This window comes from Pelophylax lessonae (genome assembly GCF_965119305.1).
Source record: "Pelophylax lessonae genome assembly, chromosome: 10".
Classification (NCBI taxonomy): Eukaryota; Metazoa; Chordata; class Amphibia; order Anura; family Ranidae; genus Pelophylax; species Pelophylax lessonae.
In genome coordinates, this window is record NC_138777.1 from 215,463,710 (window position 1) to 215,488,199 (window position 24,490).

The window sequence follows — 24,490 nt, forward strand, 5'->3', positions numbered from 1 at the left end:
CATCCCCCTCTCTCTCCCTGTCACCCCACCCCCCTCTCTCCCTGTCACCTCCCCTCTCCCTGTCACTCCCTCTCTCCCTGTCACCCCCCCTCTCCCTCCCTGTCACTGAACTCTCTCCCTGTCACCCTCCCTGTCACCCCCTTCTCTCCCTGTCACCCTCCTCTCTCCCTGTCACTCTCCCTGTCACCCTCCCCCTCTCTCCCTGTCACCCCCTATCTCTCCCTGTCGTCCCCTCTCTCTCCCTGCCAACCCCTCTCTCCCTGTCATCCCCCTCTCACTCCCTGCCCCCCCTCTCACCCCCTCTCTCCCTGTCACCCCTTCTTTCTCTCCCTCTCTCTGGCACCCCCTTCTCTCTCTCTCTCTGTCACCCCTTCTCTCTCTCTCTGTCACCCCCTTCTTTCTCTCTCTCTCTCTGTCAAACCCTCTCTCTCTCGGGGTGGGGGGGCGCTGATACAGCTTTTCGCCAAGGGCGCTGGAGACCCTAGGTACGCCTCTGCTTGCCTGGTCCAAGTACCTCCCTTTGTAGGCGGCTTTGCCTCACCTTGCAGGGAGCGGAAGTGGAGGGTGAAAGTTGGAGGTGGCAGAATGGAGTTCTGCCACGTTTCAGCTGAAAAACTGGGTGCGAGGGCCACATGACAAGGCCTGGGGGGCCAGATTCGGCCCGCGGGCCTTGTGTCTGACATATGTACTCTACATGAAAGGAGACAGCAGATGCTGTCCAGTAAACACTGATACAGTTCTGAAGCAAAAATTGTTCTGTGCTTTCAAGGTTCTATTACTGTAACATTTACACAAAAGTCATTTCAAGTTTGACTTTTGTATCTTTACATAATTGCTGTTCCATATTTTGGTGGTTGGATTTCGCACACAGTGAAGGAAGTTCTCCCTCTAGTGGTGTGTAGCAGGAAATGTGATTTTTGCTTTTGACTGAATTCCAGGTAAATGTCAAATTTAACCCTTCCCTGCCCAAAAATCCAGATTTTTCTATTTTGTTCTTACTGAAGAATGCACAACGCTCGTTTATGCGCCTGTGTGCATAGGCACATTACAATGAATGGGCTGTATTTTAGTTCCGAAAAAAAAAAAGCTGTACTTGGATTTTTTAAGCTGCAATGTGCAAGAGGCCTTAGACGTGTTCCTCATGGGAGTATCTCACCAAAAATATTTTTGTTGCAGGGGATGCCAGAAATCTGACTTGTATCTTAGCGCAGACTTCTGGGAAAATTGGTGAGCCAATCACACAAGCAGGAAATTATGTTTCTGGGGGTGTGGTCAGTATACATTCTGTGTACAGAACACCTCCAGGCGGCCATATTGCATTTTCAGAAAATTACAGCAGCTGCAGATTGAAAAGGAAAGGTCATTTTTAATATTCAATTACAATATGATTTGTGTCACAATTGTATACGCTATATTATTTTTTCTTTATTTTCTAGTTTTTTCCCCCATGAAAGTGGAGTTACCCTTTAATGCTCTTCCCCTACACAAAATGATTTAGGGCACCAGTTAGTTGTGAAAAGATCATGGGCTAATAAGGCACGTGCTGATAGGAGGAGAGGGCAGAGTGATAGACCGATGAGCTCATAAGTCTGCTGCTTGTCTATTCACTGTCCAGTCACAGGCTGGAGGTAGGGACAAGACCTATAAGGGAAAGTGAAACTGCAGCAGGAATAAATCAGGTCTCCTTACATAGCTTGTGTTGTGTGGCAGAGCTGTGCAAATCTCTTTTACTGAGATTTTATTGAAATTTTTCAATATAACAAGAGAAGTGTTAAACATTTTAACATTTTAAGTAGCGCCTTTGGGTGTACAATTCCCAGGTTCAACAAATGTCTATGCTGTTTCCGGGTGTCATGTTTACATCTGTGGAACGCATCATGGAGGTGCCGCACTTCCTGGTCTCTCATTTCCGGTCATTGGATATATAGAGCGTGCTTGCGTCTGGCCGCACACGCCTCTGAAGACGTCATTGAATGCCGAAATGCGTAAGCAACGTTGGAAGTAAGCATGCTAACAGCCGCGGTTTCCATCTGCGCACACATGCCTGTTTTAATAATTTTTGTAAAAGTGCGCTACATTTTTAAGCACTTCTGGACCGGAAGGATTTGCCCCCTTAATGACCAGGCCATATTTTGCGGTTCGGCACTGTATTCATTTAACGGACAATTGCGCACTCGTGCGACGCTGTACCCAAATCAAATTGATGTCCATTTTCTCCCACAAATAGAGCTTTCTTTTGGTGGTATTTTATCACCTGTGCGACTTTTATTTTTTGCGCTATAAACTAAAAAAGAGCGACAATTCTGAAAAAAAAAAACAATATTTTTCACTTTCTGCTATATAACCTTGCCAAAAAAAAAATGTTTTTAAACATTTTAGGCCAATTTGTTTTCTGCTACATATTCTTGGTAAACAAAATCGCAATAAGCGTATTTTGATTGGTTTGCGCAAAAGTTTATTGCGTCTACAAACTATGGGAAAGATTTATTTCATTTTTATTTATTTTTTTTACTAGCAATTACGGCGGTCTGCAATTTTTTACGGGATTGCGACCGACAGATCGGACCCCTAACTGACATTTTTGACACTTTTGGGGGGACCAGTGACATTACTACAGTAATCAGTGCTAAAAATATGCACTGTTACTATAATAATGACACTGGCAGGGAAGGGGTTAACACAGTAAGTGATCAAGGGGTTAAATGTGTACCTAGGGGCGTGTTTCTAACTGTATGGGGGTGTGGCTTATGACATGATCACAGAGACATGTGATCCTATACAGAAGGATCACAGGAGCTCTGTGATCATTCCAGAGAGAAGAACGGTCAGCTGTGTTTACGGCCAATGCCATCCTTTCATTTTACGTTTCGGCACCAACATTTTTATTCGGTGCACCTCTAATTTTAAGATTATATTAGATCTTAGTTCATGCAATGCCAAGCTGCGGTTTTCAAAGCAAGCAAAGTCCTTTCTTGTAATAACAGAGCCATGGACTCCAGAGAGAGAGATATCATTTTGCCCCTGTACAAATCATTAGTAAGACCTCATCTGGAATATGCAGTTCGGTTTTGGGCACCAGTTCACAAAAAGGATATCGGGGAACTGGAGAAAGTGTAGAGAAGGGCAACCAAACTGATAAGAGGCATGGAGGAGCTCAGCTATGAGGAAAGATTGGAGGAACTGAATTTATTCTCTCTTGAGAAGAGGAGATTAAGGGGGGGATATGATCTCCATGTATGAATTTTTTCCCCCTGCTGTAGCGAATTGGATCATACTTTGCTGGGGGTTTTCACCTTCCTCTGGATCAACTGCGGGTATAGGATTGTGTATAGGGGATTGTATGGTTGGTTTTTAATTACTGTTTGTTTTTTTTTTTTTTTGTTTTTTTGTTTTTTATTGGTTGAGCCAGATGGAATTTTTTCTTTGTCTTTTTTCAACCTGACTAACTATGTAACTATGATGGGGTTTGCATTTCCGTTAATATTAGTTTTATGTTCAAATACATTTCACATCTGTCTGTAGGCTTTGCTGCCAATCATGAGTTGGTTATTTTCCTCCGTTTGCTACGTAAAGATATTAAAAATGAGTTTATCTCTTTGTGCATCTCTGAAGCTTCAGAATCCTCAGCAGGGGCTTGATGTGCTTTGTAGTTGTTCCCTACTCACCGTAGACGTGTCCTGCTGTTAGCAGCCATCTTGGAACGACGGCGGAGGAACATGCTGAGGACGCTCTTGTCGGTTGTTGTCAGAGTTGAGTGAGCCGGAGATGTAATTAGTTGGGACCTAGACAGGTTCTCTCTATGTATCTCTATGGGTCATGGTAAGTTTTCAGTGTCACGCCACACTGCGATTCTCATTTGCCACAAACTTTTTGCACCGTCTGCATAATTTACAACATAAGGAGTCTTCCTGCGTCATCAGCGGGATTATAAAGACACATAGACTGACACTGGAGTCCCCCCATGCTGTTCTGAGATTTCCAGAGTCATGCAGGGAGCGTGCATGGGAGATGTTTCCTTAGATATGTGAAAAATGTATGACAAGTGTAGTGTTGGGAGTTTTTATAATTCTAAATACATTATTGAACTGTTATAACAGCGCAAACTTACATCTCAGGGATTGCTTGTTTTTTGTTATTTAGTTGTGTTCTCCCCCTGCCTTTGCTGGAGTTACAGGCTGTAAGACCTATGATCTGCCTGAGTTCAGTGCTGATAACCGACACTGTCATGTAACACAGGTACTGTCATGATCATACAAAAGAAACCTTCCTAATTGTTTAAAGTGGTAGTAAATCCTTACATATACCCAGTGACTGGCAGAGTGACTTGCAGAGATAAAACATATAATGTATAACACAGAGATAAAACGTATCCTCCTACATAAGTTGCACCTGTTTATATGTGGTCCTCTCTTCTCTACATCCTGCCATGTAACCTGGTATGAGGCTGATTTGACAAGAGGGCTTCCCTTGTGGATAAGTGGTAAGCACCCCTGAAGATGGGAGGGAGTGCCAGATTCAAAGAAGCACGGGTGCCGTTTAAATAGGAAGTAAACAGCTTCCTTTTTTTTTTTGTCGGACCTGCAAAGTAAAGGCATAATGTGCTAGTATGCATTGCATACTAGCACATTATATGAAACTTACCTGCAAACGAAGCCCTCCTTGTCAGCGCTTGAGGCCGCATCCATCTTCACCTGTCTTCCTTCCGGGTCCGCAGACTCCGGCTGTGTGACTCGCAAGAGCCGTGTGACGTCACTGGCCAAAGCCGCCAGTCACGGCACAGAGCTCTGAAAAAGTGGCTCTGTTGGCCATTCCTTTCAGAGCGCATGCGCCGATGATGTCATCAGCTGTATATATAGTAAATATCTCCTAAACGGTGCAAGTTTAGGAGATGTTTACAGTACCTATAGGTAAGCCTTATAGGACTATATGTACAAAGAATCGATGGAAGTTTATTTCCTCTTTAACTACTTCTGGACCGGAAGATTTCCCCCCTTAATGACCAGGCCATTGTTTGCGATACAGTCTTGAGCTCAGGCAGGACCAGTCTCTATGGGGGCCTCACTGCTTGACCATGAGCAAGCATGTCTGCTGTGACAGGGAGAGCATACAACTAAATATTAGCACAAACGTTGATCCCTTGGGGGGGGGGGGGGGGTAGGGCTGCACTATTATAACATATTAAAGAAAATGTGTAAAACAAATCTTGTTCTTGGCGTTAAGGCGAATCTCCAGATTTTAAAAAAAAATAACTCTTGAAGTGGGGCTCACCTGCATTAAATTTTTATTAGTTTAGAGGTGAAGCATAAAGCTGTAATACTTACCATATTCTCGCTCTGGCTGGCTTCCTCCACACTGTATGTGCAATCCCCTCCACCCCTCTTCTCTAAGGTGCTCTGGCCAGCGGTGGCACTCTGATGCCAAATGCAAGGACTGATAATCCTGCATTGTACAGGATGACAGCGAGGGCCTGACCAAAACCCAGAGTTTAGAATAGGAAAGGCATTAATGCTTATTTATTCAGCCCTAGATTTCAAGAGCATTTAAAGTGTTACTAAACCCACAACTGTAAAATCAGTCTGTATTTGCAGTAAAGAATGCTTGTTAAGCTCACTGTGGAACCTAAGGGGTTAATCATCCGCATTGTTTAAAAAGGCTGTTTGATCCTGTCTTCTCTGTACCTCCCCTTCTTTTACTGTCCCCAATTCATCTGCTGATGCCTTTGGAGCACTCTGCACATGCTCAGTTTGGTGTGTTTTTCTAGAGAGTTGTTTGTTTTTTTTCCCATGGGAGGGTGCATGTGATCGGCACAGGGCAAATCCGCACTGTCCAGACAGAGGGGTCAGGAGTCCTCCAGCCTCATAGGACAATCGGAGTAGAAAAAAAAAACTCCTCCTACAAGCTTTAACCATACACTGATAGAAGTCACAAGACTGCTACAGTATACACTGCTGATGAGAAAAGGTATTTAGCAGTTTATATTTACTAAAATAATTGCATTTCCATGTTCTGTGTACTGTTGGACAGCAGATATAGTGACTGCAGGGACCTGGGTTTAGTAACACTTTAATGCTTGTTTGAGATAAATCCCTGACCAGTGTGGTGGGCAAAGTTTCACCACTTACTAATAATGCTAAAATCTTCTCACTCCTCCTTCCTCCTGTTGGTCAGCACAGCTGTTCATTATCAGGTCAGCAGTGATGCCATATTCTATCCACAAGGCAAATATGGTGCCTCATCTCATCCATGGGACAACAGTGGTCTCGCATTTGATCCTCAAGGTGACAGAGATGCTGCATCTCATCCACAGAACAGTAGTGGTGCCACGACTTAACAGGGCAGAAAAGGTGTGACATCTTACCTGCAGGGCACATAAGGTGCCACAATTCATCCACAGGGCAGCAGTGGTGCCACAACTCAACATCCCATCCAAAGGGGCAGATAAGGTGCTGCATCTCCTCCGCAGGGCAGCAGAGGTGCCACAACATAATGAAGCAGATAAGGTGCAGCATCTCATCCGCAGGGATGCAGAAGTGCCACATCCCATCCAAAGGGCAGATAAGGTGCATCATCTCATCCGCAGGGATGCAGAGGTGCCACGACATAACGAAGCAAATAAGGTGCAGCATCTCATCCGCAGGGTTGCAGAGGTGCCACATCCCATCCAAAGGGCAGATAAGGTGCTGCATCTCCTCCACAGGGCAGCAGAGGTGCCACAACATAACGAAGCAGATAAGGTGCAGCATCTCATCCGCAGGGATGCAGAGGTGCCATATCCCATCCAAAGGGCAGATAAGGTGCTGCATCTCTTCCGCAGGGTTGCAGAAGTGCCACATCCCATCCAAAGGGCAGATAAGGTGCTGCATCCCCTCCGCAGGGCAGCAGAGGTGCCACAACATAACAAAGCAGATAAGGTGCAGCATCTCATCCGCAGGGTTGCAGAGGTGCCACATCCCATCCAAAGGGCAGATAAGGTGCTGCATCTCCTCCACAGGGCAGCAGAGGTGCCACAACATAACAAAGCAGATAAGGTGCAGCATCTCATCTGCAGGGATGCAGAGGTGCCACATCCCATCCAAAGGGCAGATAAGGTGCTGCATCTCCTCCGCAGGGCAGCAGAGGAGCCACAACATAACGAAGCAGATAAGGTGCAGCATCTCATCCGCAGGGATGCAGAGGTGCCACATCCCATCCAAAGGGCAGATAAGGTGCTGCATCTCCTCCGCAGTGCAGCAGAGGTGCCACAACATAATGAAGCAGATAAGGTGCAGCATCTCATCCGCAGGGATGCAGAGGTGCCACATCCCATCCAAAGGGCAGATAAGGTGCTGCATCTCCTCCGCAGTGCAGCAGAGGTGCCACAACATAATGACGCAGATAAGGTGCAGCATCTCATCCGCAGGGATGCAGAGGTGCCACATGCCATCCAAAGGGCAGATAAGGTGCTGCATCTCCTCCGCAGTGCAGCAGAGGTGCCACAACATAACAAAGCAGATAAGGTGCAGCATCTCATCCGCAGGGATGCAGAGGTGCCATATCCCATCCAAAGGGCAGATAAGGTGCTGCATCTCCTCCGCAGGGCAGCAGAGGAGCCACAACATAACGAAGCAGATAAGGTGCAGCATCTCATCCGCAGGGATGCAGAGGTGGCACATGCCATCCAAAGGGCAGATAAGGTGCTGCATCTCCTCCGCAGTGCAGCAGAGGTGCCACAACATGATGAAGCAGATAAGGTGCAGCATCTCATCCGCAGGGATGCAGAGGTGCCACATCCCATCCAAAGGGCAGATAAGGTGCTGCATCTCCTCCACAGGGCAGCAGAGTTTCCTCATTTTCCATAAGACAGCAATGCTTTACCAAAGAAAAACATTTTTCTCCAAATGTGATCTGGAGGAACTTTTTGTGCAGACTTCTGTCTGAGATAGAAGAATAAAATGTACACATTTAGAAATATAACAGGCGGCACAGAATGTTACTTTTGCACGTTAAATTATGAAAGAGTTCGTCATCGGCGGATTGTTGTTCAGACAGAAAGCGCCTTTTGAATGTGAGAACACCGTACCGCCGCTTTTCATTCTGAACGGCGGCGAGGGTTTCCTCGCTCATACAGGGAATACGCTGCGTCTGGTTCATATGAGCCGCGCTCTTTCCTCTTTCTGGAATGAAAAATATTTGAAGTGTTTTTGTGCAGTCGGCGGCCAGATGTCAAGACGGCTCGTGTTATCCAAAGGGAGAGGAAATTAATGCCACTTCTTCTGTGAAGAAAGTAACTTGAAAAAGAACTGACTTCCAATGGCCTCGTATTCAAAATCAGGATGAAGAAATAAGATTTCAGTGTTTCCAGTAAAGGATGAATTCTGATTGGTTGCTTTTGGTTTATGGAGTTTTCAGATATTTTTTGTGCTTTTCGCTGGATATACATTTTGGATCTAAATTTGGTGTCCCAGGTGTTGGCATTAGATCACACCTGGTGAAGTATAGACTTGCTGAGTTGCACCACAAGTCCCAGCGGACCCGGAGATTACGCTGAACAAAGAGACACATGCAGCGTTCGGTTGCTCAAAGTCATCTGACCAAAGGTTTATTTTCACACAGCTTATAAGGTAAATTGTTTAGAACATAGAAGAACAATGAGAATACAGATACGCCTCCTGGAAATGTTCCCACAAATATACATTGTATCATGAGTGACTTTCTGTAGAGAGAAGGAAAATGAGTTCAGCCTTGTTTCTCACCAAAAACCCAGCTGTGTACAAACTGTACAGCTATTGTTTCTCGGGAAGGACAAGATAAGGGCCAAATAGAGAACAAACGGTTCTAACTAATAATTCTATCTCGTTCTAAGCAAAATATCATGAGACACACTTATTATTTCAATGTTCACAAAATATCTTCTAATATTAAAGTGGAGTTCTACCCTGGAATACTTTTTTTAACCACTTTACCACCGGAGGATTTTGCTGTCTTCCGTCCAGGCCACTTTTTGCGATTCGGCGCTGTGCGACTTCAACTGACAATTGCGCGGTCGTGCGATGCCGTACCCAAACGAAATTTACGTCCTTTTTTTCCCACAAACAGAGCTTTCTTTTGGTGGTATTTGATCACCTGTGCGATTTTTACTTTTTGCGCTATAAACAAAAAAAGAGCGTTTATTTTGAAAAAATAACAATATTTTTAACATTTTTTTATATGAAATTCCCCCCAAAAAAGATGTAAAAACCAATTTTTTTAAAAATTTTTGGCCAATTTGTTTTATGCTACATATGTTTGGTAAAAAAAATCGCAATAAGCGTATTTTGATTGGTTTGCGCAAAAGTTATTGCGTTTACTAACAAAGGGAAAGATTTCTGTCATTTTTGGTGTTTTTTTTAACGCGTAATGGCGGCGATCTGCGATTTTTTTTGCGGGACTGCGACATTGCGGCGGACAGATCGGACCCTTGACTGACATTTTTGACACTTTTGGGGGTACCAGTGACATTACTGCAGTAATCAGTGCTATATATATGCACTGTTACTGCAAAAATGACACTGGCAGGGAAGGGGTTAATTTTATTGGAGAGGGAGGGGTTAATGTATGCCTGGTGCTTACTGACGTGTAGGGGGGGAGGTGACTGTGTGAGTCATGGACAGATCGGATGTCCAGCTATGCTGAACAGTCCGATCTGTCACTCCCTGTCACTATGGAGATCCGCCCGCTGTGTTTACACACAGCGGGCGGATCTCCAGACTCGATCCCCGACGATCGGGTAAGAGCAGCGGCGATCGCCGCTGCTCCTCCCCTGGCCCGACTCCCGCTGTGAATGAAAACAGCGGGAGCGAGCCTCCGGCGGCGCGCAATCGCCGCCCAGAAGGGGGAGTGTCCAACGACGTTAATACTACGTCGCTGGACGATAACGAACCACTCTGCCGCAGTAGTATTACTGTGAGCGGTTCTAAAGTGGTTAATAAAAATACCCCCGGGACAGTCAGGGCTAGTACATTCCACAATGGATAGCCTCTGATCTGTCCCCGGTTGCACTTACCTTTTAGGACAAATACTTACCTTGAAAAAGTATTGTCCAGCGCTGCCATCTCAGGTGTGGGCAGCTTGAAGCCAGCGCGATCCTCTTCTGCGTCCTCTTCCGTCTTCTTCGGTCCCACGATGCACTGCACCGGCCCCGACGTCAATTCTGGTGTGCGCGCGTCATCCCTCCACAGCTTCTGGGCATGCCCAGAAGCTGTTTAGAAGGGAATGACGCGCGCGCCCCGGAACTGACGTCGGGCCGGTGCAGGCGCAATGATTCCTGGGAGCGATGACGTTCAGCTCCCAGGAATCATTGCAAAGCCAGGAAGTGACGACGGGCCGTGGCCGCCGAGGGGAGGAAGAAGGAAGTAAGGTAAGTATATTTTCTTCTCTACGAGGTAAGTAAAAAAAAAATGTGATTATCCATTTGTTTTTCAGGTGACCCGGAGCGAGAAGATGGAGGTAAGTATCATTTTAGGGTGGAACTCCACTTTAAAATGGATGAACTCTTGCTCAATTAAACTAATAAAGAAGAACTCTTGCTCAATTCTCTTTCACCAGGGTGATATCGAGCAGAACAGTCCTGTAATTTTAAATTACTGGATATGATTATCTCACTTGGCAACTTCCTTTGACTATGTCAACTATGACGAAACGCGTCAGAGATGTCACAAGTGCCATCTAATTATATTCCCTGCACTGTTTCATTTGGATGCTTACTCTCTGGCCACCCATTGGAACATCCGGTGATCCAGTCACACTTGGGGATATCTATGTATTATATCCAGTTTGTATGACCCATTTACTATATGGTAAATAGGGTCCATACCCTCCGGTGAGCTCATTCATTTTTATTCTGCTGGTGCGGGGATCTATCTACAGTCTACTATCACCTTATGAATTTGGATGCTTCACTTTCACTTGGGACTCACTTTTTTTTTTTTTTTTAACTTTATTTTTGAATTTATTTATTCAATAATTGCTTTCAACATATATGCACATATATTGTATTATATCTTTTTTTGATTTTTAGTGCTGCACTTATTTTAATTTAATTTTAAAAAAACTCATGTCAATTGGTGTGCTAGCAGCTCACTATTTGCTTTTGAAATTAGCGCAGTTTGGATACACTTTTAGTCCTGTAATTTTATGTACAATTTTTTTTTCTCTTTTTTTTTTTTTTTTCTTTTTAAAGCTTTTTTTTTTCCCTCTTTTTAAAACTTTTTTTTTTTATGTTCAGGCAATAATCACTATGGAAAGTAGGGATGCATCGATACTGTTTTTTTTACCGGCGAGTACGGGTACCAACACTTTCGGTCAAGTACTCGCTGATAACGAGTACCAATACCAGTGTGATTTGAGCTCATACAAAATGAATGGGCCCAAATCGCACTGCAAAAAGTCACATGCTATTTGAACAGGAATGCGGTGCAATTCCTTTCCAAATCTCATGCGGTTTCCCCCACCATTTCTGTGTCATCCCAGTACAGAAAGACAGGAAAGCGCCATCTAAAAAATGCAGCAATAGGCAAACAAACATTTTATCAAACAAGGTTATCACATATCGCATGTTAAAAGTACATTAATATATCTTGCAAGTCAAATCCAAAACCACGACTACTGGTGGTGCTCACAGGGCTGGAGGAGGTGCAGGAAGTTCCCGGACTCCTGTGGGTATATGTCAGCTCGGAGGTGGACCGTCTATAGATTTCCTCCAGGCCTGTGAGCACCGCAAGTGGCCATGGTTTTGGATTTGACATGCAAGATATATTATGTACCTTATTTATATAAAATGTGGTTCCTGCGCTATCTTGGATTTATTTAGTCACCCTGATGCTGCCCCACGGTAACTGGTACTATAAAACAGTTGTGAGTCTCAATATTAAAGAGGGTTGTGGTGCGCTTCTGGGTGTTTAAGAAGGTATTAAATTATCTAAAAATATTCCCTATATTGAGATGCTTGTGTGTCTTCTTTAAAATCCCAAAATATCACAGAATTTAAACTATTCTTGCACACTTTTGGATTTTAAAGAAGACACACAAGCATCTCAATATAGGGAATATTTTTAGATAATTTAATACCTTCTTAAACACCCAGAAGCGCACCACAACCCCCTTTAATATATTATGTACCTTTACTTGGGCCATTGAGGGGAAGCCCACAACTGCAGGAATGTCTGTCTGCCTCCAGGGGAACAGGCACACACAGAACAGTCGGGTCTGACTCCCGTCCGTGTGTGTGTTCACCGGACCCAGCCGCCTAACTTGGAAGCTGTCGGCACTGCTGTACCAATAAATATCGCATTATCGATAATTTGCATTTTTATTCTCTTGGGTGATTGTGTAGGCAGGGCCCCAGTGCACTGCATTGCCCAGGTCCCTTCAATGCTCTTAAGATGGCACTGGACACCCCCTTCCCCATTTCCCCATCTCTTCTATAATAGTGGGGGGAGTGTCTTCATTGGTCAGTATGCTTGCTCTTCAAGGGCTTTTTATTCCAGCCTTAATGCTAAAAATAGACAGCCAAATGATTCAGAAGCCCCCCCCCCTTCTGTCTTTTTATCAGAAAGGGGAGCATCTTCATTGATCAATATGTTTGCTCTGCAAGGACTCTTTATTCCAGATTCTGTACTAAAAATAGCCGAATGATTCAGATGAGGGACCCCTATCTCTCTCATCAGAGAGGGAGAGTGTCTTCATTGGTCAGTATGTTCCTCTGCCATGACTCTTATTACAGCTTCTGTGCAAATAATAGACCATTGCATGATTTAAACTAGGGACCCCCATTTCCCCCTCTCTCCTATAAGAGTAGGGGAGTGTCTTCATTGGTCAGTATGTTCCTCTGCCATGACTCTTATTACAGCTTCTGTGCAAATAATAGACCATTGCGTGATTTAAACTAAGGACCCCCATTTCCCCCTCTCTCCTATAAGAGTAGGGGAGTGTCTTCATTGGTCAGTATGTTCCTCTGCCATGACTCTTATTACAGCTTCTGTGCAAATAATAGACCATTGCGTGATTTAAACTAAGGACCCCCATTTCCCCCTCTCTCCTATAAGAGTAGGGGAGTGTCTTCATTGGTCAGTATGTTCCTCTGCCATGACTCTTTTACATCTTCTGTGCAAATAATAGACCATTGCATGATTTAAACTAGGGACCCCGATTTCCCCATCTCTCCTATAAGGGAGGGGGAGTGTCTTCATTGGTCAGTATGTTTGCTCTGCAAGGGATTTTTTTTCCAGATTCTGTACTAAAAATAGACAGCTGAATAATTCAGAAGGACACCCTCCATCTCTCCTATTAGAGAGGGGAGTTTCTTCACTGGTCAGAATGTTTCCCTTGCAAGGGCTCTTTGTTTCATGCGAGTGGGCGCAATTCGCTGCGAGAGTCGGCAATCTCCAATTACTTTCAATGGAAGTGCCTACTCACAGCTAATCAGGGGAACCCCTGCTGGGGTTCTCGCAGCTGATAGCACACAGGGTGCATTCGCAAGTGCATATGTACCCTTAATCAGGCCATACATGGATCAAAATGACGGAGTCCCTCCCCTTGGGACGTAACGCGTACGGAGGGATCGGGGTGAGCTCTGACCTCACCCGCTGTCTTTCGGAAATAAGAGACGAGCTGTACATACCATGCACTTGAGTATATAGTGCTTTTTTAAGTAAGAGGACACTTTTTATGTGAATTAACTTGTGTTTTAAACGGTAAACACTATGATCTGCTTCCCCTTTGTATGGATTGATTGATACTACGAGACGTGTCTGTTTGGTCTATCATTCTGGGTCTGAGTATTTGGATACAGGACGGATCTACTCAGTGATTTATTCTTTCTGGGGAGAAAAGGAAAAAGCGCTTGTGACCCTTCTGTTAAGTCAGGGGTCTCATTTTGAGGTGAGAGGCTAGCAATCTATGGCGGAGGCTATGTACACTGGATCACATCTATATGCCAGTTGAAATACGTTTCAGAGCACTTTTCCACCGACAAGCTTTTTGCATGGACTTCCACCTGGACCTTTTCTGCTCTTAATCGGTTTTATAGGAGCTGGTCTATCCAGCTGATTTAGCGCTGCACTATTATTTTATTGTATGGATCAAAATTTGGCCGGTTCAGCAGCACCTGGATGACTTTTAATTCATGTATGGGGAGGCTGATTGTACATGAGTTGACCTATTGATTGTCTAGTATACAACCAGTCTGTCTGAAAACTTTCTCTATAGCCAGCAGTGCTGATCAGTGTATTCAGGCAGGGAACTTTCCCCACTGTTCGAATAGAATAGCTCAGAAGCAGGGACTCCCCTATCTAATGTTTGGATGAGGGAATTTAGTATTTTTCTTTTGTTCAACCCGCTAGTTGAACAAAAAAGAAATGACTTAGGTATGGCCTGCCTTACTTACCTGATCCTCCACTCCCCCAGCAGACAGGGCTGCCCCATAATCTAATGGTGGACTGTCCCTCAACATCATCATCTCCAGTGCAGAGCTATGGACTTTTCTCAGGTCTTGATAACATCAGGACCCAAGACCAGGTGTGCGTGCAGGTGTATAGAATCTGTGGGGACCGGTCTAGCTGCACAGAGGAGCGGAGGATCCGGTAAATATGAATGTTTTTATTGTTCCTCTAGACCAGGGATCCTCAAACTACGATCCTCCAGATGTTGCGGAACTACACATCCCGGGAGGCATTGTAAAACTCTTACATTTACAGACATGACTAGGCATGATAGGAATTGTAGTTCCTGAGCAACTGAAGGGCCATAGTTTGAAGACCCCTGCCCAAGACCATTGATTGCGAACGTTGGCACCCCAGATGTTTTGGAACTTTTACCATGATGCTCATGCACTCTGCAGTGTAGTTGAGCATCATTGGAAATGTAGTTAAAAACATCTGGGGTGCCAAGGTTCACCATCACTGGTCTAGGGCAGTGATGGCGAACCTTGGCACCCCAGATGTTTTGGAACTACATTTCCCATGATGCTCAACTACTCTGCAGAGTGCATGAGCATCATGATAAATGTAGTTCCAAAACATCTGGGGTGCCAAAGTTTGCCATCACTGCCCTAGACCAAAATGAGCAATTAACCCTTGCATCGCAGGCAGAGACCCACTGCAAGGGATCATTTTTTATCTGCCTGAGGATGGGCTTATAAAAAGAAAAATAGTTTCCTTTCGATACACTTTGAATTATTTGTATTCTGCACAGGTTATTTTGAACATTTTGTAACTTTGTTCCCCATTGGCTTTCTGTCTGTTATCCTTATCTGGGATTTTGCTGGTTTTACATATCTGCCTGTGTTTGTCCCGAGGCCATGGATTCAGCGGTCTTCTCTCTGGGGCAGAATTTGTATCCATCACCTTTCCAGCTGTCAGTCTCTCCCTGTGTTTGGGTGATCCTCAGACTTGTTTCATCCACTGCTGTGCTATGCTGGGATTTTATGAACCTCTGTATATAACAACATGTTCAGGAAATTCACGTACAGCATTCAGACATGTGATGGTTGGCTGGAGATCGGCTGCCATGGAATGTATATTGATATAAGGGCATCTGAATTGAGAACCAAGGTACTTCATCCACTTCTGGACCGGAAGAATTTGCCCCCTTATGACCAGGCCATTGTTTTTTGCGATTCCGCACTGCGTTATTTTAACGGACAATTGTGCGGTTGTGTGACGCTGTACCCAAATAAAATTTATGTTTTATTTTATTTTATTTATTTTATTTTTCCCACGAACAGAGCTTTCTTTTGGTGGTATTTGATCGCCTCTGCGATTATTATTTTTTGTGCTATAAACAAAAATAGAGCGACAATTCTGAAAAAAAAAGAAAATATTTTTCACATTCTGCTATATAACATTCCCAAAAAATAAAATTTAAAAATCTAAATTTTTTAACATTTTAGGCCAATTTGTTTTCTGCTACATATCTTTGGTAAAAAAAATCGCAATAAGTGTTTTTTATGCGTTTGCGCAAAAGTTATTGCGTCTACTAACTACGGGAAAGATTTATGTCATTTTTATTGTTTTTTTTTTTTTTTTTACTAGTAATGGCGGCGATCTGCGATTTTTAGCGGGACTTTGACATTGCGGCTGACAGATCGGAGACCTAACTGACATTTTTGACACTTTTGGGGGAACCAGTGACAATACTACAGTAATCAGTGCTAAAAATATGCACTGTTATGGTAATAATGCCATTGGCAGGGAAGGGGTTAACCCACAGGCAATTAAAGGGTTAAATGTGTTCCTAGGGGAGTGATTCTAACTTAATGGGGGTGGGGTTTGTAAAATAATCACAGAGACCTGTGATCCTTCTATATAGGAGCTCTGTGGTCATTCCAGGGAGAAGAACGGTCAGCTATGTTTACAACAGCTGACCGTTCTTCTCTCTCAGTGGGGAGCAATCGTGGGTGGCAGGTGAAAATGAGAGCCACCCGCCCTGTGCATCGGAGTCCCCGCTGCCGAGTGGCAGGCACACGTTCGCCACCTACCTCATCTTCCTTGTAAAGGCAGCCGAGCGACTACTCAGCCGCATCGGTTGTCATTACAAGACAGCCGACCGTCGGCTATGGACACCGGTAGCGGGGTGATGCCCCTAGCTGCAGGCATCACTCCGGTACAGCACTTTCCCGAAATATTGGCAATATTGGTAATCTCAGGGGCCGATTCCGATATATCGTGAAAAGTGCATATCAGTCCTCTAAATATCGGCTTTGCCGATAATCGGTCGATCCCTACTCTGTACGTAGTATAGCCCTGACCTCACCCCTGGATCCTGCACTCTGTACGTAGCGTAATCCTGCACTCTGTACATAGCGTAATCCTGAACTCTGCACTCTGTACATAGTGTAGTCCTGAACTCTGAAACGTAATGCACTCCTGAACCTTGCACTCTGTACGTAGCGCCACCGAGATACAAACAACTCTTTGAGGGCAACCATACTGCTGATGCGGCCCTTTAGTCAATGCTTAATTAAGGTAAAACTGAAGTCTCGTTTTTGTTTTTTCTTTAAAAATAACAAACATGTTATACTTATCTTCTCTGTGCAGTGGGTCAGCTGAATCCTCCTCTTCTTGGATCCCTTGCCGGCTCCCCTGGCTCCTCCCTTTTGTCGAGTGCCCCTACAGCAAGCAGCTTGCTATGGGGGCACCCTAGCCAAGCCAAAGCTCTGTGTGTCCATTCAGACACGGAGCTGCAGTTCAGCCCCGCCCCCTCTCGCTCTTCATTGGCTAACTGACTTAAACAGCAGGGGGAGCTACTGTCAAAGTCAGGGCGGCTGAGGCACTCATGCACATCCCTAGAGCAAGATGGGGCTCAGGTAAGTATGAGGGGTCCTGCTGCACACAGAGGGCTTTTTTATCCTAATGCATAGAGTGCATTAAGATAAAAAAAAAACCTTCTGACTTTAGAACCTTAGAAATAAACTGAAGTTAGAAGCTGAATTGCTACCATGCACAGCTGCACTCTCCAGCTTTAGTAAATAAATTTCATAGTTTTTACTTGCTTTGTTTTTTAAAAAGAATTGTTTTTGTTGCGAATTATAGCATTGTAGCCCTGGACCATTTCCCATGAACGTGCTCCTTTGTCCCCAAGGTTTCCGGGTTAACATGCCCTCTCCTTCATCTTGATCAAGGTCCGACCCTTCCTCATCGGCGCTTCACATCCCGGGGTCGCTCGGAATCCATGCTGTTTGAAATCTGCTGACCCAGATGTCCAGCTGGAGGAGAATATCTTCCTGCCGAGTTTTTCTGACAGCATTAAATCACCAATTAAGGGCTTTTCATTCTGTGAGTTTAATTGACCTTGAAACGGTTTATCAGGATGAAAAGTTTTACGTAGCGCTCATTAAATGTTTTTTAGGAGTAACATCGGTCTAGTTATAACACAGGGTGCTGTTTTTATAACACAAAAATAGTAAATGTAATAACCATTGTTACCCGTTTGACGTGTGGTTAGGGGGCACCCATCCATATGTTGTGTATTTTCCTTAAATCGATGGCTAAACTTACAGAGGTAAAAAACAGGGTGGATTTATTTTATACTATTTGGCCAAAGGACACCTGACCATCTCATCTATATGAGCTTGTTGGACATCCCATTCCAAAACCAAGCTGGAGTTGCCTCTCCCCCCCCCCATAGCCATTAATCTGGAGTTGGCCCGTGTGCGTCTATAACATCCTCAACACGGGTGGTGCACTCTGCTTTGCTCAGTGGGGAGCGATCCGCCGATTCCCGCTGAGCAGGCGGATGAGAGCTCCATCCTTGCTTACTTTGCAGAGACGGAGCTGTCAGAGCCCGCTCTCCTCTATAAGAAGATCAGATGAAAACGGACCGCCTGTCTGTTTTCATCCGATCTTATCCGATCGGATCCTGCAGACGGATGGAAAATAGGGTTTCCATCCGTCCAGATTTCATGGACAGGATCGGATTGGATAACAGCGGTTGTCAGCGGAGACTGACATCCGCCGCTGCATGGAGCATCCGATCAAGTTCACCTGAAAAACCGACAGGCGGACCGGATTGGAAAGCCTGCATGAAGATCTGGCATTCAATCGGCAATAAAATTAATCCAAAATGTGTTCAGTAGGTTGAGGTCAGTGCTCTGCCTAGGTAACTTGAGTAAAAAAATTTGGTAGACATCTGACCATAACAACTATATTCGCCTGTTGAACATCCCATTCCATACTAAACTCACACAGTTTAACCACTTTACCTCCGCTCACATGGAGGCTACTGCGGCAAAGTGCCGCGATCCCGTCCAGCGACGTAGACCTACGTTGCTGGACTCCGCCCCTTGTGGGCGGCGCTCGCGCGCCGCCGGAGGCTCGCTCCCGCTGTGTTCATTCACAGCGGGAGTCGGGCCAGCGGAGGAGCAGCGGCGATTGCCGCTGCTCTGCCCCGATCGTCGGGGATCGAGTCTGGAGATCCGCCCGCTGTGTGTAAACACAGCGGGCGGATCTCCATAGTGACAGGGACTGACAGATCGGAGTGTTCAGCATAGCTGGACATCCGATCTGTCCTTCTGTCACACAGTCACCTCCCCCCCCCACACGTCAGTAAGCACCAGGCATACATTAACCCCTCCCTCTCCAATAAAATTAACCCCTTCCCTGCCAGTGTCATTTTTACAGTAACAGTGCATATATATAGCACTGATTACTGTAGAAATGTCACTGGTACCCCTAAAAGTGTAAAAAATGTCAGTCAAGGGTCCGATCTGTCCGCCGCAATGTCGCAGTCCCGCAAAAAAAATCACAGATCACCGCCATTACGCGTTAAAAAAAAAACACCAAAAATGACAGAAATCTTTCCCTTAGTTAGTAAACGCAATAACCAATCAAAATACGCTTATTGCGATTTTTTTTTTTACTAAACATAGGTAGCAGAAAACAAATTGGCCAAAAATTTTAAAAAATTTTGATTTTTACATTTTTTTGGGGGGGGAATTTCATATAAAAAAATGTGAAAAATATTGTTATTTTTTCAAAATAAACGCTCTATTTTTGTTTATAGCGCAAAAAGTAAAAATCGCACAGGTGATCAAATACCACCAAAAGAAAGCTCTGTTTGTGGGAAAAAAAAGGACGTAAATTTCGTTTGGGTACGGCGTCGCACGACCGCGCAATTGTCAGTTAAAGTCGCACAGCGCCGAATCGCAAAAAGTGGCCTGGACGGAAGACAGCAAAATCCTCCGGTGGTAAAGTGGTTAATTGACATTGTCCCTTCTATGTCTGTATATGGATGATGGCACTGTAATTATTTTTATTAAAAAAAAAAAAAAAATCTAAGTACCTTTTTCCTTATCGATATACAGCTGTCACATGACCCAGCTCTCTCCCAGCCTGTCTGCAGGGAAACATAAGCAGGAGGAGCTTCTAGTCCTCTGCTGCTGGTCACATGTTCAAAGTAAAAAATAAACAGCCTTTGGTATGCAAAGTAAAAACAAATAATATCACTAAACTGTTTAAAATTGTCATACAAATATGCAGTATATTTTCAAATCTTCATTATTTTGTGGTAATAACATGATGTGGGCGGATTTCTGCCAATCACAGGCTGTGTCACGCCCCTCCAGCCTGTGTCTTAGAATAAGAGGGAGGTAAAGCCTTCATCAATCTAAGTGGATTATCCTGCCCCTCATTGCGTTTAGCTGGTTACTGGACAAGGAGGAGGAGGGAGGCAGTGGGCTGTCATTTACCACTGTGTATACGCCCACATGTGTGACTCTGTAGTCACATGGGCTGCTCAGATGTGATAGGGAAGAAATGCTTAATATAGAAACTCACTGAGCACGTGCAGAGTTGCCACTACAGCTGCAGAATCCCTAGCTGAAATGGGGACATGGACAGAAGGGGGAGATGTAGAGCAGCAGAATCAACCAGGTTTATTGCAGAATACAGAAAATGAATCGCGTAGTGACTGAGTGAGTATGAACAACATGTAATACAGGATGTAATAATCCATTTATTGATAGTTTTTTATGATGTGGTTTTTGTGACACTTTAAGTTGGTAACCCCTTTGCAGCTATAGCAGCGTCCACTCTTCTGAGAAGACTTTCCACAGGAATTTGGAGGGTGTCTGTAGAAGTTTGTGCCCATTTGTGAGCTCAGGTACTGATTTTGGATGAGAAGACCTGGCTTGCTGTCGTTGCTGCAATTCATTGCTAAGGTGTTCAGTAGGGTTGAGGTCAGGACTCTCGAGTTCCTCCAAACCAAACTGGTCTTACAATGTCTTTTTGGACCTGGCTTGGTGCTAAGTCATGCTAGAACAGAAAAGGGGTCTTCACCAAGCTGTTACCACAAGGTTGGAAGGACACAACTGTCTACAATATCTTTGTATGATGTGGTATTAACAATACCCTTCACTGGAAACACCTGAACTCCGTCATATGGATGGGAGTCCAGTCCACTTACGTTTGGCCATATAGTGTATATCACTTTTCCTGGTTCAGAGCAGTTCAGCTTCGACATGCCCAACATGAACTGTGATCTTCAGCTAATTAAAGTTTTCAAATTATTTTTTTTTTCCACATGAGCATGACTTTATATAGTATGATAAATGATTTGTTGGGGATACCGTCGCTCCCAACCTTACATTTTTTGTTGCAATTTGAAACTTTGTGTACAGACGTACTTTGGTGTGTATGAACTTTTATGTATGTTCATCCATCTCCTATGAGTCTTCAACGCAAATCTGTCAAAAAACACCTCCACATATCCAACACTATTGTCTACAGTTGTATGGTTTTCGATGTGTTTAAATTATGTCCATTTTTTGATTGATGCATAGTAAAGGTCTGTTATTTACACATTCTATAGAGCAGTGGTTCTCAACCCCATTGAGACCAGGGCCTGGTGATTTCTTCCAAAATATTCCATGCTCCAACAATAAAAAAAAAAAAAAAAAAAAAGCATTATTCCTGTATAATAAAAGCTTAGAAACACAAGAAATGTATTGAATCTTTGGAAGGCACTGGATGGGTTGGGTGTCCCTGTTGGGAGGGAGGAAGGTTCTTCAGGGAGTTAGGGGAGACTGCAGCAGACTTGGTGGACCTGTAGGGCATGAGGTTTCTGGATGAACCTGGGGACAACTTTGGGGCATAGGGAGGAGCAGGGTCAACGTGGGAGACTGGAGGGCACTCTGGGGTTGAGGTGCACTGTGGGACACTGTTGAGTGTACCATGGGGTTGGGCTAAAGGCTCTTCAGCAAGATAAGAGGCACTGTGGTTGGGATGAAGGTTCTTCAGATTAGGGGACTCTGCAGCAGACTTGGTGGTCCTGTAGGGCATGAGGTTTCTAGATGAAGCTGGGGGCAGCTTAGGGCATGGGGTCTCTGGAGAGGGCATGGTCAACTTGTGAGACTGGATTTTGGGGCAGGGGTGCTCTGTGGGACACTGTTGTGTGCACCATAGGGGGGGGTGGCTAAGGGTTTGCAACAAGCTAAGGTTGACAGGCACAATTTTCAATTCATATCTTTAGATTAAAAAAGGAGAGAGCATGTAGAAGGTGGGGCAGTGACACAGAGCTTGCAGGTGTTGTATAGTGTAGTCACACCCTCCCCATGTGGCACACTAGGGTTCATGGGAATTGTCAAATCGATATATTACAAATATTTTTACAGGTAGCAATGTTTTCTTTGAACATGTTGGAATTGTTTTTGTCTTTGAGTTGGAGCGCTCCTTTACAAATTAATTTCCCGGGTGGAAAATCGGGAAGGATTCAGAACAGAGACCCCCATTAGCCGCCGTTCCTTATTTTCATTACTCGGAGACGAAGGCGTGGAGAATTTCTCTATTATAAGCCGGTTGGCGCGCCGATAAGACAATAGCGCGCTGTCCTCCGGGATCTCCTCCATGAAATCTGGGCTGCTTTGATTAGAAGCCAAAACGCGGCCTGTTAGAGCTCTTTAGTTTGGAGAAATTAGCGGTGAAAAATGGCTCCGCGCAGCTTTGAGCCGCCTCCGACAGCACGCCCCATAATCTCACAGTAATTAAATTCCGTGCATATTTACCATCGTTTGCAGGAAACTTCCGACACGATGGACCTGAGCCGGGCTCGTTATCTCTGGAAGCTAAAGAGCGCGTCCTTCCGGGGGGCAACTTTGATGACTTTTTCTTCTGTTCCTAATGAGAGTCTACAGTGTTTATAATTGCTGCTTTATTTATAATAATATTTTTTTTATCCTTTGTTTATTTCAGTATTTTCTTAAACTTGACCCAACCGCTAAAATTTCAGATATGCTTTAACAAGTCATTTCAATATTTTTAAATCTTGCAGCTTTGATTAACCTAATCCCTGGTGATCCTGCCATGGAAGTCCTTGTGCTGGCACTTCCTGGTATAGGCTGACAACACTCTGTCCATGTCCACCAATTGTGCTCCTGCGTTGTCACCGGTGGCGGTCCGTCCATTTATGCGTCCAGCCCCCTAATCTACACGCAGGGCGCCGGACGCATGAATTCCAATGGCGTTTTTTTTTTTTTTGACGCACATGATTAGAGCCAGAGGCTCTAATAGGCTTCAAAAAAGGATGGGCTCAGGGCACAGAGCACTGCGCACTGAGCCCACCCAGTTGTGTGACAATAGCGAATGAATATTCGCTATTGCCACACTGACTCTCCTCCTTGCCAATCAGGAAGCGGGTCCTGAGACCCGTTTCCCCATTGGCCGAAAGGAGAGGCCATGCTATTGGCCGAGGAGGAGGGAGGAGACGCAGGGGAAACCCACGGAGGAGACTGAGGGTGAAGCTGCTGCTGCCTGCCCTGGGTGAGTGAGCTGGCAACGGGGGGGGGGGGGGGGGTTAGGTGTGCGGGCTGCAGCTGGTGTGGTCTGGGGGGGGAGATGGTTATAACTTGTGATCCTGCCATGAAGGTCTTTGTTCAGGCACTTCCTGTTACAGGGTAACAACGTTTGGTCCATGACTTCCAATTGTGTTCCTGTGATGTCACCTTGTCACATAGGCTTCTGATACCCTGGCATTGTTCTCTGTTGTCACCATCAGAGAACCTGCCCTGAAAAATGCCATACAGCCATCACTGGAGTGGAGTGGAGCATTGAGATTTAACGAAGGATTAAAAAAAAAATGTAAAACGTTTTTTTTAAACAGTCAACTGACTCCAGCCAAAACATTTTTCTTACTTGTGGATAGTGTGGGAAAGGATTAGAAGCTCTGTCTGACAATGGAGTGGTGGCTTTGTTCGGTATTTGGAATATTATGAATGATGTCAGTACTTTTCTGTGTCTTCCCTGAGTTTTCAAAGTATTTTCTTTTCTCTTTCTTGTAGCGTGTTTTTGCATTATTGCTACGCTCGTGGAGGAATGCGACACACATCATACACCTGTATCTGTGGCAGGTAGGTCATTCTCTAAAAGCAGAATGTTGAGCATTATTGGAAAAGGAACCTTTCAAATGGATGTGTTAGTAACTTGCATATATTAACTACTTACATGTCACAATGTACAGCAACAATATTATATTTTAGAACGCTCCACCTTTTATCATTAAAGCCATCCTTCAGCTACAGTAAGGGACTCAGCAGAGGATGGGCAGAGATTCTGCTGTGGAAGGGCAGAGACTCAACCAGAGAGGAGCAGACACTCAACAGGGGAGGGCAGGGACATACAACCGGAGAAGGGCAGGGACATACAACCGGAGAAGGGAAGGGACATACAACCAGAGAGGGGAAGGGACATACAACCAGACAGGGGCAGGAACATACAACCAGAGAGGGGCAGGAACATACAAACGGAGAGGGGCAGGGACATACAACCGGAGAAGGACAGGGACATACAACCGGAGAGGGGCAGGGACATACAACCGGAGAGGGGCAGGGACATACAACCGGAGAGGGGCAGGGACATACAACCGGAGAGGGGCAGGAACATACAACCGGAGAAGGACAGGGACATACAACCGGAGAGGGGCAGGGACATACAACCGGAGAAGGGAAGGGACATACAACCAGAGAGGGGCAGGGACATACAACCGG

At 44.9% G+C, this 24,490-nt stretch overlaps 1 protein-coding gene across 1 annotated transcript in view; it reads left to right on the plus strand.

Annotated features, from left to right (window-relative positions):
- PEPD (peptidase D) overlaps window positions 1–24,490 on the plus strand; it is a 293,993-nt gene that overhangs the window by 198,992 nt on the left and 70,511 nt on the right. The window contains exon 10 of the mRNA XM_082270438.1: window positions 23,786–23,854. Coding sequence (XP_082126564.1) covers window positions 23,786–23,854 — 69 coding nt within the window. The remainder of the gene's footprint in view (window positions 1–23,785; window positions 23,855–24,490) is intronic.